This window comes from Haliotis rufescens, unplaced genomic scaffold (genome assembly GCF_023055435.1).
Source record: "Haliotis rufescens isolate VD_foot unplaced genomic scaffold, xgHalRufe1.0.p SCAF_48, whole genome shotgun sequence".
NCBI lineage: Eukaryota > Metazoa > Mollusca > Gastropoda > Lepetellida > Haliotidae > Haliotis > Haliotis rufescens.
Window position 1 is genome coordinate 991,268 of NW_025964201.1, and position 18,794 is coordinate 1,010,061.

The 18,794-nt window shown below is 37.1% G+C and overlaps 1 protein-coding gene across 1 annotated transcript in view; it reads right to left on the reverse strand.

Moving 5' to 3' along the window:
• LOC124117236 (protein mono-ADP-ribosyltransferase PARP15-like) overlaps positions 1-18,794 on the reverse strand; it is a 67,562-nt gene that overhangs the window by 11,646 nt on the left and 37,122 nt on the right. Inside the window, exons 21-26 of the mRNA XM_048383392.1 lie at positions 15,417-15,481; positions 14,458-14,691; positions 12,137-12,352; positions 9,943-10,036; positions 1,339-1,382; positions 941-1,174 (exon numbers count right to left, since the gene is read on the reverse strand). Of these exons, the coding sequence (XP_048239349.1) occupies positions 941-1,174; positions 1,339-1,382; positions 9,943-10,036; positions 12,137-12,352; positions 14,458-14,484 (615 nt within the window). The 5' untranslated portion in view covers positions 14,485-14,691; positions 15,417-15,481. The remainder of the gene's footprint in view (positions 1-940; positions 1,175-1,338; positions 1,383-9,942; positions 10,037-12,136; positions 12,353-14,457; positions 14,692-15,416; positions 15,482-18,794) is intronic.

The following is an 18,794-nucleotide window of genomic DNA, read 5'->3' on the forward strand; positions in this document are numbered from 1 at the left end:
TCTCGGACGGTCAGAAGTGGAAATGTACCGTATGTATCGGTCACAAAGGCGGCAAATGGTGCTGTGGTGGACGTTGAAGTGGCGTGCAACAGAAGACTGCGATTCCCCTCTTTGAAAACGTCCTATTATGATGTTCCGAGTCTCGGCATTTTCAAACTTTGAATGACAAATTATTGGCTTATGCTTTCCTTTTTATAGCCACTACCACGAGTTACGAATGCCATAACTTGCACGTGCATTTTGCTTTTTCTGTTTTCTGAATATCTGAATATCACTGAATATTGTTTCTCTGATTTCCATCTCTGGTTTATAGTGAGTGAGTGAGTTGTGTGTAACGCCACTGCCTGTCAGCTTAATGTGGGAGGAAAGCCTCAAGTGATGCAGGTTCTAGACGTTTACTCTGGTTAATAGATGCGGTGAGGGTAATTAATTATACATAGTCATCAATACATCTGAAACAGGGGTTATTTCTTTGACAAAGTGTCAATTCTTTGGATTAACAAAAATATATAAGAATTCGTCTTGTATACAAAGAGAAACAGATTGGCTAGAAGAGGAACACAGAGACAAAAGAGCTGTAGCAACTCAACTATGATAGTCTCTCTTACGTTTGCCAACTTGAAATGAACCTCTTGAATTGGTAACCACTCTAGTGTAATAGGAATATTGCTTTTCACGTTTGTGTATAATTAATGTCTAGCTTTTAAACAAATAGTATTTGATCTGTATTTGGCAGATGTGAATCCGTTGTTTCTAATTAAAAGTTCACACAATCTTGTCACCGTTTCATTAGTAAATTACGACATATTGTTATCTTAAAATTATTAGGGTTTTTAATTCACCTCGTAACACCACAACATTTAAGCAGGTAGAATTACACCTGGGAGGCCACACCTAAGGAATATGTATGTGAGTGTTGTTTATGGGGCAAGGGGATTACCGTCAGCGTTTTCTTGTTCTTCTGTGCCCACTCTTCTAGAACGACATGGAATACTTTCTTGCATGCGAGCTTCCCACCTTGTGTCTGTACCAGTGTCCTTGCCTTTACACCCGATGGGTACTGCTGTCTGCACTCGTCTTGAAGAACCTGACCTCCAGCTTCAAGAAGAGATCCAGACACGGCACCAACGGACAGATTCAGGTCAGCCTGGGTTGTGTTGACCAGGGCATCAGCCTAGAAATTGAAGTATGTATATCACTGACCTCACTATTTCCAGTGACCTTCTGTGATATTAATGACAAACATGTTCAATCATTTATGTACTTTCATAACTTCATGTAGTTCTTTACTGCTTACTGTGAGACAAAACATAGTTTATATAGTAAATTCTTACTTACCTGTGACTCAGCAAGTAGTCCTGCAATAACCAAGACAGTCAGTCCTGCAGGCAATTGAAATTAGCTGTAATCTTGCAGACATCACTCAAGACCAACTATCGATTTTATAAGTCATGTTTCTTATTTGGGAGTTGGTGAGAGAGTAAGGTTCAACGTCGCTTTGAATAAACTAAGTGTCATTGCGTGCCAGCTTGATGTGGGAGGAGAGTGAATGGAAGCCTTAGACGTTTAATACTTTGGTAAAACCCACGCGAGGTGGTGCTGACAGACGAAGAAACAATCAGAGCGAATCTAGGATTCAAAACCAAGATCACACGTGCTTCCTCCTATTTGAAGAGTTGTTCCTGTATAAAATGTTTTACCACTTACAACATATTCCGTACTTTTCCACATAGTTCAGTGTGACTTCGTAACAGAAATAACGTTTTTGGATTAGTCCATCCTTCTCTTTCCCAACATCGTAATATATACCATTTTCCTGTTAGAGTTATTAAAAGTTTGACTTTAAATTCATCTTCTCTAAAAGTGAGGGAGTGACTGAGTGATTATTGCTAAAAGCCACATAAGCAATCTTGCAGCTATTCGCGGCGACTTCTCAAAAAGAGGGAACATCTAATAAGGAGTGAGTGAGCATGGTTTTACACCGCTTTTAGCAATATTCACAAGAAAAAATACCCATATATACAAAATATACAATTTTGTATATTTGATATTTCCAAAATATACAATTTTGTATAGTTGGTATTTCCAAAATATACAATTTTGTATATATGGTTAGATTTTACCACTGCTTCATTCAATTTCATCACCTCTTATAGAATGTTTCACATAATATGTGGTTGCAAAGTTTACTAATGATACCGAACAGTATAATTATTGCATGTGACAATAATGCTTTAATACTATTTTCATTATGACAACTATATGATGTTATGAAATAATTTGTATTTGGTTATGTTTTACAGATCTTAATAACAGTTTGATCAATATAAAATGCGTACGCCAGCAACAAGTAGTTGAAAGTAGTTTTAAACATTGATGTTTATCGTTCCAAAGCTCTGTTCTCCAGCTCAGTTCATCTTTGTTTACGAGAACGTTTTTAATATGGGCAATTTTCTTCTTTCGGGACATTGGAGCAGTCATAATATTCATAACATCATAAATATTAAGATTACAGGCAATTTTAACAACTTTAGTACTCCATGAACTTTTACATAGTAACCATTTTCTTCATCAAAGCGTTACAAGTACTGTTATTAATCTTGGGGTAGTCTAAAAACATTAGCATGTAATGTAACAAACGGGGAGGAGAGACCCATGTCTCCATTAGTGGCTATACTGGAGGTACCGTTACTAACACCAAGAAATAATTTACCGGCTCTATTGTGGATTAGATTAACGTTTTATCCTCATATACCAGAGCCATAGAACATTACCGGCTCAACAAGACTTTCATACAGTTTCATAAAAAACATCATAAGACATACACCCAACAGAATAAGACAAAGCATGGCTGGCAGAATTGTACAACTCTTTCACAGTTTCACATATCTAGATTCTCGTCAACCCGTAGTCCCAGATAACGATATGGTTCTACATAGACCAGTGTTTGCCCAGCGTAGAGGAATCTGGTTAATCTGTATCACTTAACGAGTGGTGAATAGCTTACTCTGCCCACAGTCGAGAGCAGCACAGTAATTAGTAGTTTAGACCAGGCGAATACACTGGTCACACTTGACTGGTCTGTCTGATGATTCGGTCACCTGCCAAATGGGATGTCTGACAATTGGGTGTGAACCTTACAGAGGAAGTTATTTTATGAATGCGTCACGTGTTTCAAAAGAGATGACCATTATCTAAGTAAAATACTTCTAAGATCATAAAGGACATAACATTTAATAAAGTGAAATTCATTTTCGACAAACTTTAATGAACAATTTTAAAACAGTGCGGGCAAATTCTATTTTCTAAAAGGTTTGGGGGGTTGTAAATCGTCCTGTTTCGATCCAGATCTAAAACTAGCTAAAAAGCGACGGTGGTCCCTGTATTTAAAACATAAGGAGCAACAACGTTACGATCATGAAAGTTCTTAATGTATTGCCCTTAACGTTATGTTTATCGTTCCAAAGCTCTGTTCTCCAGCTCAGTTCATCTTTGTTTACGAGAACGTTTTTAATATGGGCAATTTTCTTCTTTCGGGACATTGGAGCAGTCATAATATTCATAACATCATAAATATTAAGATTACAGGCAATTTTAACAACTTTAGTACTCCATGAACTTTTACATAGTAACCATTTTCTTCATCAAAGCGTTACAAGTACTGTTATTAATCTTGGGGTAGTCTAAAAACATTAGCATGTAATGTAACAAACGGGGAGAAGAGACCCATGTCTCCATTAGTGGCTATACTGGAGGTACCGTTACTAACACCAAGAAATAATTACGGGCTCTATTGTGGATTAGATTAATGTTTTATCCTCATATACCAGAGCCATAGATCATTACCGGCTCAACAAGACTTTCATACAGTTTCATAAAAAACATCATAAGACATACACCCAACAGAATAAGACAAAGCATGGCTGGCAGAATTGTACAACTCTTTCACAGTTTCACATATCTAGATGCTCGTCAACCCGTAGTCCCAGATAACGATATGATTCTACATAGACCAGTGTTTGCCCAGCGTAGAGGAATCTGTTTAATCTGGTTAATCTGACTGTTGGAATATTATCTATGCATTATCCCGTCTATAAATCTAGATATATTTACATTTTAGCGATAATGAAAACTGAGTAGAGATAAGATATATTGATGAACAACGTCTTTATTACAGTTAGGAGCGACGCTTAGGTGTATGTTGTAACACCATTATCAAGCAAGTGATGTTGTTCATCCACAGATCTTATCCTCTCTCAATACTCCAACTTCTAAATTCCTCGCAAAGAAGATAATGATACTTGTTTTGAATCTTTCCATCGTACAAAATATTCTTCGCACAGTATTCAAGAAACAATGTAATATTAATATATTACTACGCCATCAATATATGTTGTGCAATATTTGAGAGGTTGGCGCCTGTCGGGACGGTGTGAGATGCTAAAACTGTTTTTGTATAGTCTAGTATCCTTTGGCTAGTGACAGCTACCACTGTTTATTCCCATTCAAGTTGCTAATGGTGTTTCATCTAAACAGTATTATGGGAACGGAAATTAAAACATTACTTCATTCGTTATGCTACCATTTTTGAATATATGTCCATGAGATTAATCTGTTCATTTTTCCGTATTTTTATTACGGAACTTATAGCTTTGTGTGGCACAAACGATCAAATAGTAAGATGACTACAATTAAAGGGCATTAATAACGAGAGGCTGTTCACATATATGTACATCATATATGTATCACGCGAATCATTTCTGGTTTTACTCGACGTAAGAGCTAGAAACGTTACCTACTTCCGGCGCAGCGGTTCTAGATGTTGGCGCTATCTAGATTGGGTCCCTGACACATGCAGCCCTATTTGATGGGTGTATTGTATTAATAAGCTGAACTTTTATAAATCTATTTTTTGCAAATATATACTGGTCACTCCAACTAATCATTGTTACTAAAATATATAGGATTGTTGTCTATAACGTGTCCATTCGTATGTCTGGTTTACGTCTGTTCTACTAATTATTGACACTAAGAAACTCGTACAATTTTTTAAATCATTACTAAACGTGTTGTACTTGTCTACATCTGAATTGAAAAGTGGGAGAAAAGTTGCTTACTGTATTTTGCCGCCTTTGATGGTTCTGATGATCAAGATGACAACGTCAAAATCTAAGTGTTCAAGTGTTTATGTCCAGGCCCCCGTGACATGCAGTTGTCATGTGACATGTAATTAACTAATTGAATTGCCAAAACAATTCCGACAGCAAATAACCGCATCCACAACAACAATGCGTGGATGCAAAGAAAGAAACCATTTTAAACCCCTTTCTGTATATTTGTATTTGTATTCCTTTCTGAAACTATCATTCTACAAACAGTTGTGTTCACCGCCAATTGTGATACTTCTACTTAAGAAAATAAAAAAGGATGTTTATTTAGTCATTTGACATGCGTTCATTGTAAACAAGGATTAGTGTTAAAGGATTACTAAGTTTGTCATCCAGTATAATGCACTTCCTCGATTAGCATAATTAGAACAGAGTTTGTAATTAGTTATATCCTGACTCCAGTTAACCAAGGCAGCTACATCAGTTGTGATTTATGAATTTGTGGAATCTTAATGAAAATAACGACCGCCTGTCACAAAAATGCAAACGAACATTGAACACGCACAGTTGCAGATTTTCCTTTCGTACATTTGAGGGTGAACGTGAACGAAGCCGTGCAAGATGCTTTACAGCGATTTGTCTTCAGAACACATATTGAGCTCAGGTAAGTTTATTAATGATGATATTTTCATCCATTCATAGATATGGCGATCATGAGCGCTGACACTATATGTATTCGCAATAGAACATTTGGAAGACTAGACACAAATTGAGTCACAATATGACAACATCAAATCAAAGAATTTGTTTAATGCAACAGATTTAAGGCATTGAAATTGTACATTATTATAAAATACATGAGTGTCGCTACGTCTCATGTCAAATACATCAATGAATTCTTTATAAAAAAAATAATTTAATATTACTATGAATTTATAGCTAAAATTATGGAGTCTTGCATGTCGAGCCAACAAACTATAGTACATATTATTCACCTTGGAATTTCTGTTTACTGTGCTTGCGGTGGGGTCAACCCTATTCCCAAAATGGACAGTTCCAAATACTACTGCATAAAATATTAATGCCAATTTGGAGAAAATTACCAAATGATTGAATGCAAGTAAAACTTAATCCAGGGAAAAAGAAAACTGTTCAATATCACGTCAAAGTGTGCCCAAGTGCAAAACCTAATCTTAAAATGAAAGGACTTTGGTATTAATATTTCAGTCAGATTATGATATTGGCGAGTTAACGAGGTAAGCCCTATGATTAATTGTCTTAAATACCTTTCTGGTGTCCACCGCCGTGAACCATACTCAATCACTCAGATAAATAACCCCTTTTACATAAGTCATGAACAAGCATATATATATTGCCAATATTTTGCTCCCATGTTTTGGATAATTGTACCAAAGAAAAAGAATTAATCATAGAATGTCTACACATTAATTCATTACGGACGCTGAAATAATGCCGATGAGACGTTAATTTTTACCTCGCCCACTCACTGATTACGGACTATTTGTGGGCCAATAAGAGGTTCAAGCCACGTGAAAATGTAGAGTGAGACCAACGTAGCCATTACACCTTTTTACAAGATGGAAAACATCTTTGCTGTTAGTGATTACATATAAAGAAATCTAACCAATTCACAGGCTATACGTTGTAGAACTGAATGCAAGTCATTCCTACCTGATACCATTAATAATTGGAATAGTCACCGGAAAAAGAGGATTATTAAACTTAGACAATGTTATATTCAGTTAAGCCATGATACCAGATTTTGTCACTTTAAACTTCCATCGGCTTAAAAAACACATCTCAGATAACACATCATGCATGCTCTTGTGGCTGTCACAATGGTACACTGCATTAATTTTTACACATGCCCCAACTACAATATATTTAGAAACGATTCTATTCTAAAGGTTAAGTGAGTTTCTAATCAGTGGTTTATTGGAAACAATTTGAACAGTGCCTAATTTAGCTATTTTGAAATCGGCCATGTACATCCGACGTTCGGGTGGATTTGCACATATATAATAACTAGTAGTAAGACTTAATACATACTTTGAGACACGTATTAAGTATTAAAGAGTTAAATAACTTTTCTTAGGAAACCCCTTTCCATCAACCGCACTGTTGACCTATCTTTTTTGTTCTGTTTTGATGTATTATTTAATACAATATGTATATCTCCCCTCATCCCAATGTTAATAAAAGGAAGCTTGGTGGGGACTTTTGGGATATAAGAAATGAATACAGACTGCCATATTGTCTGAATGTCTTAACAATCACCGGGTGTGACCACGTAGACAGGATATCATTCGGGTTTCTCATAATTACTCCATGAGCATGCTTGGCATTGTAGCTTGGGGATATTAAATGTAAGTTTGTTATCAGAGGAGATTGATAGTGAACTTTTAGTACCAGTTAGATATGATATCTATATGACTTCTTTCTGTTTGACAAAGGATTAAGGGTATATGTGTGGGTAATCCTTCCATGCTGATGAAAGAAAGTCACTCTACTAGTTCATGTAATCTACGTCAAATAAGATCAGAACACATGCATTATTACAACATACTCAGGATACCAATAACAACGAAATGTACAAATTAACAAACATGATCAATATTATTATTACATGTTAATGCCATGTATGTAAATATAGCTATATAAACATATGTTTAATTTTTCAGCTTGTGTGAAGTCGTCCATAAATACAAGAAAACGTATATTTTCCCAAAATTATATTACCCTCAAAAGGGCAATTATATTCATGTTACATTTTTTCAGTCTCTTTTTTAATTCGAATGACGTAACATTTATGTTACTTTGATTTTATTAGACCCATGTTGTTGTTACAGACCCAGGGATTGACTAGGTTCATTACATGTCATAAAAGTGCCGGGACATAATATGGTGGCAATACATTCTCTAATTAACACCTGTCACAAAGGGACGGGCAATTTGGGTTTGTCCTCAGGGAATGTGTTATGCAATTTGTGTATTCACGAAATAACATTCAACAAATTATGTACATGGTCCTGTGATGTAGGATTGATGCATTCGTACTTTTTATAAATAAATGAATTGCATTTTTTTTTTAACCGTATGCGAAATACGCATAATGTCGGAAAGCGCAAGTTAAATACTGACTTCATCCCAAAATAAATCACAAACCCTCTCTTATAATTTGTATATTATTCTATATTTTAATTATGTAAATCACGTTCCTGTCACTTTTAAAGTAGAATACGTTACTCACTCAACCAATTCCATTATTATTTTCCCAAAGATCAAAGATTAAAGCAGTTATCAAGATTTATTTTCCATATCTTTAAAAATACTTAATCTTTACATTGAAACTGCCATCATGATGTATTATTATTATTATTATTATTATTTTTACTATTATTATTGATGTACATATGGTTTGCACCCAACCATGCGCGTGCCAAATTATACAGCGTCAAGCTTTTAGAGCGCCAACTAAGTTTTCCAAAGTAGAAATTAAGCCAAATGAATATATATCAAGTTTCCTTTTGCTAGAACATATGCATGCTGTTGTGTTTTTTCAAGGTAATCTTCGTTCTCGCATTGATAACAATATTTAAAGATCAAGTATTATAAAATATAATACGGGAATATATTACACACGTTATTTACGCATCCGGTTGCTCATAATACAATTTTCCCCAAGGACTACCGTTTTACAAAACGCGATTTTCCGCGTTTCCGCCGAGATTTCACATTATAACAATGTATATCTACAATGAAACCGACAGCTCAGAACAAACCAAATTCAACACTTTCAAGTAGTGATAAAATATTTTTCATCCTCTGTGCAATCCACTCTGTTGGCATATGTGCACGAGAGCATGTTACAAAACACATCGCGGCCTCCCCGTAAAACAAATCCAAGCTCAAACACTTTCAATACAGAAGTTACCGCCAAAGCAATCGCCCCCGACAGCTAATCCCCTCTGTGCATTTGACCATAAAGTCTACTCACATACCAAGCACCGCGCCAGGAAAAGTACCAGACGCCTCAACCGCCCACCCGTCAATATCATTGCAAGGACAGTATGTACTCCCGCTAACAGTGTGGAGTACTAATTAAACCCTCCAGTAATGTTACCCACCACTAAATCAGTTTTTTGTAACTTGCTGATACTATTTTGCACATACAAAACATTTATAGAGCAATACATAGCAATTATCCTCCTTTACCAACATATACAAAGAAACACAGTGCTCAACTTAAAACACTTCAATTTGCACATATATCATAATTATACACAAATGCATAATAATTATCTCCCTTTACCAATATATACAAACAAAACAAATTTGGATACACCATATATACAAATTTGTATATTTTGTATATGTCATATATACAAACTTGTATATTTTGTATATATCATCTTTCCAATCTTGTATATCCTTTGGAAATATCATCTTTCCAAAGGATATACAAGCTTGTATATATGGATTTTTTTTGCAGTGATTCCATCAATATCACGGCGGAGGACACCAGAAATGGGCTTCACACATTGTACCCATCTCGGCAATCGAACCCGGTTGTGCGGCGTGACGAGCGCACGCTTTAACCTCTAGGTTACCCGACCGCCCCATCTAATAACGATAGCTATAACAAATACTGTAATCTATTGCGTTCATTGTGTATGCTGACATTAACTGTACATACGTAAACCATACATCCAACAAACTCGAAACAAAACCCTCAATGTTTTTACTACCCATTAAAAGGAGTCTATCTTAGAAAACAAAGAAACTTATTGATATGAATCAGACTGAGACTTACTTTTATCGTGTGCTGCTTGGCTATTGAAAACTACCTCCCTAAGTTTTGTGTTGTCAAATGTTGCCGAAAGTCCCTGTCGCCTTGCTTCAAATTCCTAAAATATATTCATGTGGCAAAAACCTTAATCGTTTCAGATGATACGTGAAATAGATGTGATGGACCTTTTTCACACATTATCTGAATAAGTTGAAAAACAAGTTAAAAAGTGTAAACAAACAACACAATGACACTCGAGTTTTTGATGGGATGAGCACATGAGAATTAGGAACAGTCACAAAAAGGATGTTCGATACAACTCCCTATTCTGACTATATGTTCTCGTGTATTTGCAGCTGAACACCTTGCAGCCTTTGCATTTGCTTGTGGTGGGTGCCCCCGGTGGGCGATAAGTTTTTACCTGTTCGCCAACTAATTGAAAGTGATACATAAATACACAGCGACAAAAGTCTTCTGTTGGCAGAAATTTCTTATGATTGGAAATGTTTTTGTCGCTTTACATTTATCTTGAAGGTATTAAAAAGGGAACGATCCATAACTTTCTTCGTTAGCGATATAGATTTCTAAGAAAAGGTCAAAATATACTGCCCGACAAAAGAATATTTTATTTGATCAACAAACTACAAACGTTTTAAAAACGTTAATATGCTGAAAACAGTCGCAAAATTATTGTCCAAAACACAACTTTAAAACCCGTATCAAATACATCACCATTGAATAACCATTTTTTTTTTTTTTCATCTTTAGCCACCTTCAAACATGGGTGTATACTTTCGTTTACTCTAAAAAGGAAATAATACATGCGAAATGCCACTTCATAATGTTATGTTGCAGTAGTGTTGATTGTAAGTGGCAGCAAATTTATTGAGGCGCTCATAAAGTTCCAAGTGTTCTCTTTGCTTATGGTGACACTCCCACAGCATATCCTCGCCTTCCGTAAACCTACAAGAACCCCTGGCTTCATTCCTGCGGTTCCGGCGACCTCAAATTGCCTGCCCCTGATTTCCATTAGCCAATTTGATTTGCTACGCTACTCAGTTTAACGGACCAATCACAATGCGAGTTTCAACCAGCCTCATTGGGAGTTGGTGATATCAACAAAAACCATGGCGGCTAGTCCCATTGATTACGACTGAGTTTACGAGAAAGTCAACATTGAAAAACTGCTAGTTACAGTTGTCGATGGACTACCTGATTCTCAATCTTCACAAAGTGAGTGAGTATGGTTTTTCGCCGATTTTAGCAATATTCCCGCAATATCACGGCGGGGGACACCAGAAACGGGCTTCACACATTGTACCCATGTGGGGAATCGAACCTGGGTCTTCGGCGTGACGAGCGAACGCTTTAACCTCTAGGCTAACCGACCGCCCAGAAGACTGGTTGGTAGCACCTATTTAAGAGCGATACGAGGGCGATTCGAGGCCTTGCTTCTACGATTTGATTTGCGACTTTTCATCTTGCCCAGTGCGGAAGGGATACCTGTTTCAAGCATTCAAGAACGGAGCACGTGCCTCAATCAAAATTTTCAACTGTGACAAGTATTGGACATTTGTCAGTATTTCAATAATCCTGTGTATTTCAATATAATGTGTTGATTGTTCATTGCCCATGTGTGGTTATTTAATGATTTCATAATTTCATTCTGTACGTACAGATTTCTGGGTTAAGCTTCACGTTTCAGTTTCAACACGTAACAATACTACTCAGATACAAAAATTATGTTTAAGTTACTGCAGTTTATGAATCACAATTAAATAGTGATGATGCCAGGAATTCGCGAAAAGTCGAGCATATCCCGCCCAAAAGTGGCACCCGTCCCAAACACATGGAAAGGCAAGTCAATTGTTCACCTGAAAAAAACATAGAAACTTACAAGAACAAGTCAAAATACAAGTCTTCGTAGAAAGAGCATGCTCAGCGGAAGGGAAATGTCTATTTGACTGTAACTGAACGATATCAGATTATCGATATACCTGAAGCTTAAGTTCAACTTTGCAAGATTTCCTTGTTCTGATATAGCCAATCTGAGCAGAAATGTCGATTCACGTGCATGAAGAAACAGATCAGCAAGAATGGGAGCACGGTTGGTATCCAAGGGAATGTCTAAATTTCCTATTTTACATAGATGTTATCTTTGAGGAAATCAAGCATTTTCTGGGCACAGTACACCAATATTTTCAACTTATTAGCTCACCTTTCTCATAAGCTCATTTGATGGATGTACCACAAGCTTAACTGTTCTAAGAGTAGAATTAGTCTGCAAAAATGCTTCAACGGCAGTGATGATAATGTCAGCAGACCGATTTCCGGGGAATCTGTGAAACCCTGATCCAAGTGCAGGAAAGGCAATGGATGTAAAACCCTCCTTGGAAGCCTTTTGTAGACAATTGTAGACTACCTCCAGCAGGGTCTAGAGAACGGACAATGGTATATCAGTGATAATTTTATGCTGAACACCAAAAGAAACGCGAAATCTTCAAGTTCCTATTTAATATGGGAAAATGGTTGTGAAAACGGTTGGCTGCTATGGTTCCATTGTAATGGGCTTTAATTGTTTCAAAATGACCCTAACCAGATTTAAGGGCAGTGAACACTTAACCCGCAGCGCTCAAACGCACCGACGTGGAAGTCAGCGTGGGATGGATACGCACAAAATGCACGTGCTGCTTATGTCGCAAAAACTGTCCGTGAAGATGTTGTCTTTAAAAGCCACGAAAGTGTCACTGTGAATCATTCACTCATCAACGTCAGTGACAATGCCACGACTGTCACAGATCGATCGAGAGAGAGCTATTGGGCAACTTCAAGCTGGTGAGAGTGTTCAGAGAGTTGCAAACACCTTTAACGTCCACGCTTCCACCATCTACCGTCTGCAGGAAAGATTCCAGACAACCAACAGCACCAGAGACAGGCATCGTCCCAGCAGACCACGTGTGATAACACAACGTCAGGACCGTCACATTCACAGGTCACATCTGCAAGGACGTTTCCTGTCGGCCAGTGAAACTGCTAGTCACGTTGTTGGAAACCACGGGAGGGCTGTAAGTTCCAACACAGTAAGACGGCGACTTCGTGATAGAGGGCTTCAGTGTAGGCGACCATCACAAAGTCCTGTTCTCACTCAACGTCAACGTCACCGTCTCCTGAGACTATAGTGGGCCAAAGCACGCTTGAAATGGCGTCATCAGCAGTGGAGAAGAGTTCTGTTCTTTGATGAAAGTCGGTATTGTGTTGATCGTGCCGATGGACGTGTTACAGTATGGCGACGTCGCGGTGAGTTCTATCATGACCAGTGTTTCCTTGAACGGAACTCGTGGGGTGGTTCTAGTGTCATGGTTTGGGGTGGAATAGGGTTCAATCAGAGAACAGACCTTGTAATATTTCAGAACGTTGGAGCTGGTAGGGGCAATGGTGTCACTGCTCAGCGTTACATCGATCAGGTGTTGAGGCCCCAGGTTGTACCGTTTTTCGCAAGACATGGCAACTTCCAATTTTAACAGGATAACGCTCGTCCCCACGCCGCCAGGATTACTCAAGGCTTCTTGCAACAGCACAATATCAACACCATGCCCTGGTCGGCTCTTAGTCCTGATCTCAACCCTATTGAACACTTGTTGGATGAAGTGCAGAGACGTTTGAACATGGCGCGTCCGAGGCCAAGGACAGCTGCACAGCTCGAGGTTACCATCCTGCAGGTGTGGCGTCACATCCCCATGAACACTAACAACCGTCGTATTTACTCAATGCACAGACGGTGTGTCGCACTTGTAAATGCAAATGGGGGCCATACCAGGTATTGAGGTGTACTTCAGTATGGTCACGTGGTGTTGTGTTGATGGATACAGAAGATGTCTGATGTCCTGAGAACTGACTCTTTCTTACTGCTAATGAATTGTGTTGTATCCATCATTATTATGTTTATACCAGCTGAAACAAAATACATCATGTTTCCTATACCTTCTTGATTCGCGTTTCTTTTGGTGTTCAGTGTATATTGTCGTGAAGCTTTAGGTGAAGGTAATGATGCTCTGGGGTAGAATAGGTCTTCAGCAACCCATGCTTTCCGTAAAAGGCGACTATACTTGTCGTAAGAGGCGACTGATGGGATCGGCTGATCAAGCTCGCTGACTTGGTTGATGCATGTCGAACCCAAATGCGTAGATCGATGCTCATGATGTCAATCACTGGATTGTGTGGTCCAGACTTGCTGTCATCATACAGCTGGAATATTGCTGAGTGTGGCGTTAAACATAAACAAACAAATATTCACATCCTGTTGGCTCACAATACTACCAAATTTGTTGCTCATGGATATTTGTTCTTTCTTTTTAAGTAGCTAGTATGCCTGTCTATAAAACTGAACACATAAATTCTTAAATGCCTTTTTAGATCTGTGGTAGTAATCATGCCATATTTATAAACATCTTTTGTAAAAAAAAAGGTTCATCATTTCGACTTTAGATCTGGATGTCAGGATGTCACACATATATAAGAATATTATGAACATAATGATACCAATTCAGCTGCATCATTGTTATTCATCCACTGCCTCAACACAACGTGGAACACCTTCTGGCACTGTAGTTTCCCCCCTGTGGTCTCAGCTACGCCGCCGACTTTCAGACCAGAAGGACATGCTCTGGTCAGCTCCTCCTGCAGCCCCTTCCCTCCTGCCTCCAGGAAGGTGTAGGAGACGGTTCCAGCCAGGAGGTTGACATCAGTCCCGGTTGTGTTCACCAGGACGTCAGCCTGAAACAACGGTTGTAGGATATGCATCAAGTACAACGTCCATGCTTTAAGCTAACATCAGTCCCGGTTGTGTTCACCAGGACGTCAGCCTATCAGAGACAAGATAACATATATATAACCTTTACGTATGGCGGTAGTGCTAACATAAACAGCCAATGTATAGGTATCAGAGATGTAACGGGATGTTTGTAATGATTTGTCATCGTGTGTCACAAAGGTATATTTGTGCCTTTGTTAGGCAACGTCCGTTGACCAGTTGAAGGAACACAGATGACTTGAAAGATTTGTTTCAAAAAGTTTTAAAGATAGCGTTATGTCGCCGTATGTATTATTGCATGGAAATTAATACATATGTCTAAATGTTTCTACATTCCAAATGTGTCGCATCAGTGACATCCCCATTTTGATTTGTACCATGTGTTTGTTCAGGTGAACAACTGACTTACCTTTGCCTGTATTTGTGATGAGTACCACCAATGGGGTAGGATATTGTCACTCATTGACAATAATTTGTAAACACATCTTTATGATATCGTCGGAATCGTAAATGGAGATTTGCTGTGATTATGGAATTTGTCGCTTTTATTTATGTGAAGTTTGTGGTCATTATAATAGCAAATGAATGGTTCCTACTGTAATCGCATCATTGGACATGTTCTTAGCAGCACAGCCAATATACACAAATAAACACACGTTCATTATGAATTTGTAGGAGGTATACTAACATGCTCCTTCGCTATTTCTCCAGTTACAATACATATGGGCTGAGGCACAATCGGCAAATCTGCAACTGAAAGTACATGGTCGGAATCAAACACAAAATAACATGGAAAATACAGAAGCGTGTTAACAGAAATATTACATGTGCAATCTAACATTACAATTTTGGTTAATCTATTTAGTTTCCTTTACCTTAAGATTCTATCATCTGTGCAATGATGCTGAAAAAAGTGTTTGCCCAACCACAAAACCAATAACAGTGTCAATTCTTCGAAGTGTCAGAGGATAATTTCACAAATTGCATTTTCTGTTTATTGGGTAATTCGATTATGAACAACTTTTGTCTATTACTTTTAAGGATTGTTCAACCAGCTGGAAAAAGGGTCTTATTCAGCCCCAAACACCACTATTATTGACGAACAGATCTTAAGTATCTACAAAAAGTGTGAGCTGTTGTAAAATTATAGTAGTTACAGAAACACTTTCAACACAAGTCACAGTTAAACAAACATGGTGATTCGCTATCTGACCAACAACCTGCTTGCAGTTTTTATCTAAAAAGTGTTTTCTTTGCTCGATAAAAGGACCAGTTTTCCATGTCAGTTACGTTTTCGGAGAGCATAACTTTTTTGAATATATGCAAAGTAAATTGTTTGTGAATATTTTGCGATATTGGGATTTGAGAGCGAATGCCCGAGCACTCGACGAGTAATTACTAACGACAACACAAACAGTGCTTAATGTGCCTGTTTCAGCCCGACTCACTCATTCCAGTGACCCCTCGTCTAATATATTTCACAGGAAATGTATAATCCAATATAGACAATATTTTCAGGTATTATCCAAGATAAATTGTTGACCATATATACCTTGAAATAAGAAGAAAGGAAACAATAAAACAGTAAAATCAATAAATGATTGCATTGGAAGCCTGGTTATCACCGCATCAAAACAACATTATGTCAAAGATGGGATAAGCCGTCGTCTTTCTTGGTTTTACGCTCACAATTTACTGCCAACATGTTCTGTTGATTTTCATGTTACGTGACATTTCCACATATTGAAATCATTACAAAATTAATGTAATGCAGAAGTTGTAATGAACATTTAGCATCCATATAAACTAACTGATAATAATTACAAGGTGGGGTGATCACATCACTTGGAACTCGTGAAGCTGGTGCTTGCATGATAAAATATCTCAAAATTAAGATGTAGCAAGTTTTGAAAGAATGTTCTCATCATTGTTACAGTACAATGTACAATAATACATGAAGCGATATTTTCTTTTTAGTTTTCTTAAAACAAAAATATGTTTAGGATAAATCTTTCTTGTGAGTTTTGTAAACAATGTTATGTCAAATGTTAAAAAAGACTTGGATCTTTTATGTTATATAAAACAACATAATGAAACAAAATACAAACTCTTTTACTCTTATATATCTTAATAGTATCATTCAAATATTATTATTTCCGTTTGGTTATCAAACATTTAGTTTCCTCTTTTTTGCAAGTTCCAGGTAACTGGGGAATACTTGGAGTCAATAGAGGAACAAGGTCAGTTGATTTAAATAGTAGTATAGACGATGGGAGTACGGTGACACCCCACCCTGGACCAGCTCCTAAAATTACTTTCATGGAGGTCTTAGGCTTTACCAATTATTAAAACATCCGGATAGGGTAAGTGTAATATAAGATATATATATAGCAGCCAAGTGAACTCGAAGGAGGCCAACACCTTGCATCTGATCCCGTTTGGTCTTTTAAAATATATAACATTAGTTGATTGGTTATGAAAGAAGATGAGCCTCTTTATATTTAGAGATGGGTTTGAAGAGGATTAGTACACGAAGAGTTGCTTATGGTTCCCAGCAATACAGTATTACCTTCCTAAGTAGCTATATGCATAATCCACCTTTTTGTATCATAGGGGGATAATGATATCTTATTTATTCTTAATCCATATATCCTGTGATTGTCACTTCTTAAAGTATTCATCTAATGATTGAATGTTCTACCACTGAATAATGCTTCTTTATACTGTTCGTGTTTGACATACTGTTTTACCACATACTTCGTAACGCCTTTAGCTTTTCTTATCTCCTCATTATCAGACGCATTCATCCTTCATCTTACCTAATACCGTTTTATTTACTCTACTGTGCGATGGATTATCTTTTGGGTAATTACTTATATCATACATATCTATTTGTTTCTGCCATATCTTTATACACATCATAGGTTTACATTTACATTAACAAAGAATCGGTATATAACACCTCACATCTATCACCATATTGCCTCTTAAGTTCATTGAAACAAAAGTCATACATTAAGTGTTTTGACAAGTCAGGAATACTCATACCAACATATACAGTTCAATTTTAAAATGCTTCCCCTCATATATAACGTCACTAAATCATTATCAAATATCTTACTTCAGTTAAAATCTTGACTAGCTGTTAGTTTCCTAAGTCTTATTCCTCATGAGATCTGACCAACTTCTTTTTTGGTTCTTTTTTTCAAAACCATAAGTAGCTACATTTCTTAAATCTGTGTTCAGCCTTAAATAGGGTTCCATCCAAGGGCTTTGATCAAACTAAAAAAAATAAACAAGAGCATATCATAATCAACAAGTAGCTAGTGTAGTTCTAAACCGGTCTTTCTCAACAATGTATCCCACGAGAGTCTTGGACTGGGATAGTACCATGCTGCATCCAAGCCATATTGATTTAAACAGGCCTTTCTAAATATCACAAATACATCAGTGAGTAACAGTATATCGGTTTTCAAGAGTAGATCTTGATAATCACCAAAATTCTAACATCCTAGTTTATCCCACACATTAAGAGCATGTTAATTATCAGCATCAGTTATGTTTGATTCTGTTAAGTTACTATAGAATGGTTCAATTGGCGGTAATTTAGTTTCATCACATCTCGACTAATCATCCATATTTCGTATTGATATATACCCTTTCTCAGCAACAAGTATTGGGTTAAATTATCAGTATATCAATTTGTTATAGCAAAGTCATCGGAATTGTTTGCATTAGCTAAACTGTCCAGATAAGATAACACAAACTGTACGCTATCTATGAACCTAAGTCCATTACTTTGTTTTGTTCTCTCTTTTCAATTCGTGTTTGTATAATGTATAGTTTTAGTCGAAGAGAATGATATATATATTTCCATATTATTAGGAATATATGTTAAGCCACCATCAGTCTCAGATCCTCTAAGATTATGAAATACAATGGGGATTGGTATTGTTTGGGGATGCATTTTAAGTTTTAAGGTAGACTCATTATGAGCGGCTCCTCTGTATTGACCTGATTACCTGAAGTGTCTGATTCTGATTAATGGTACTAGGATTATTAATTA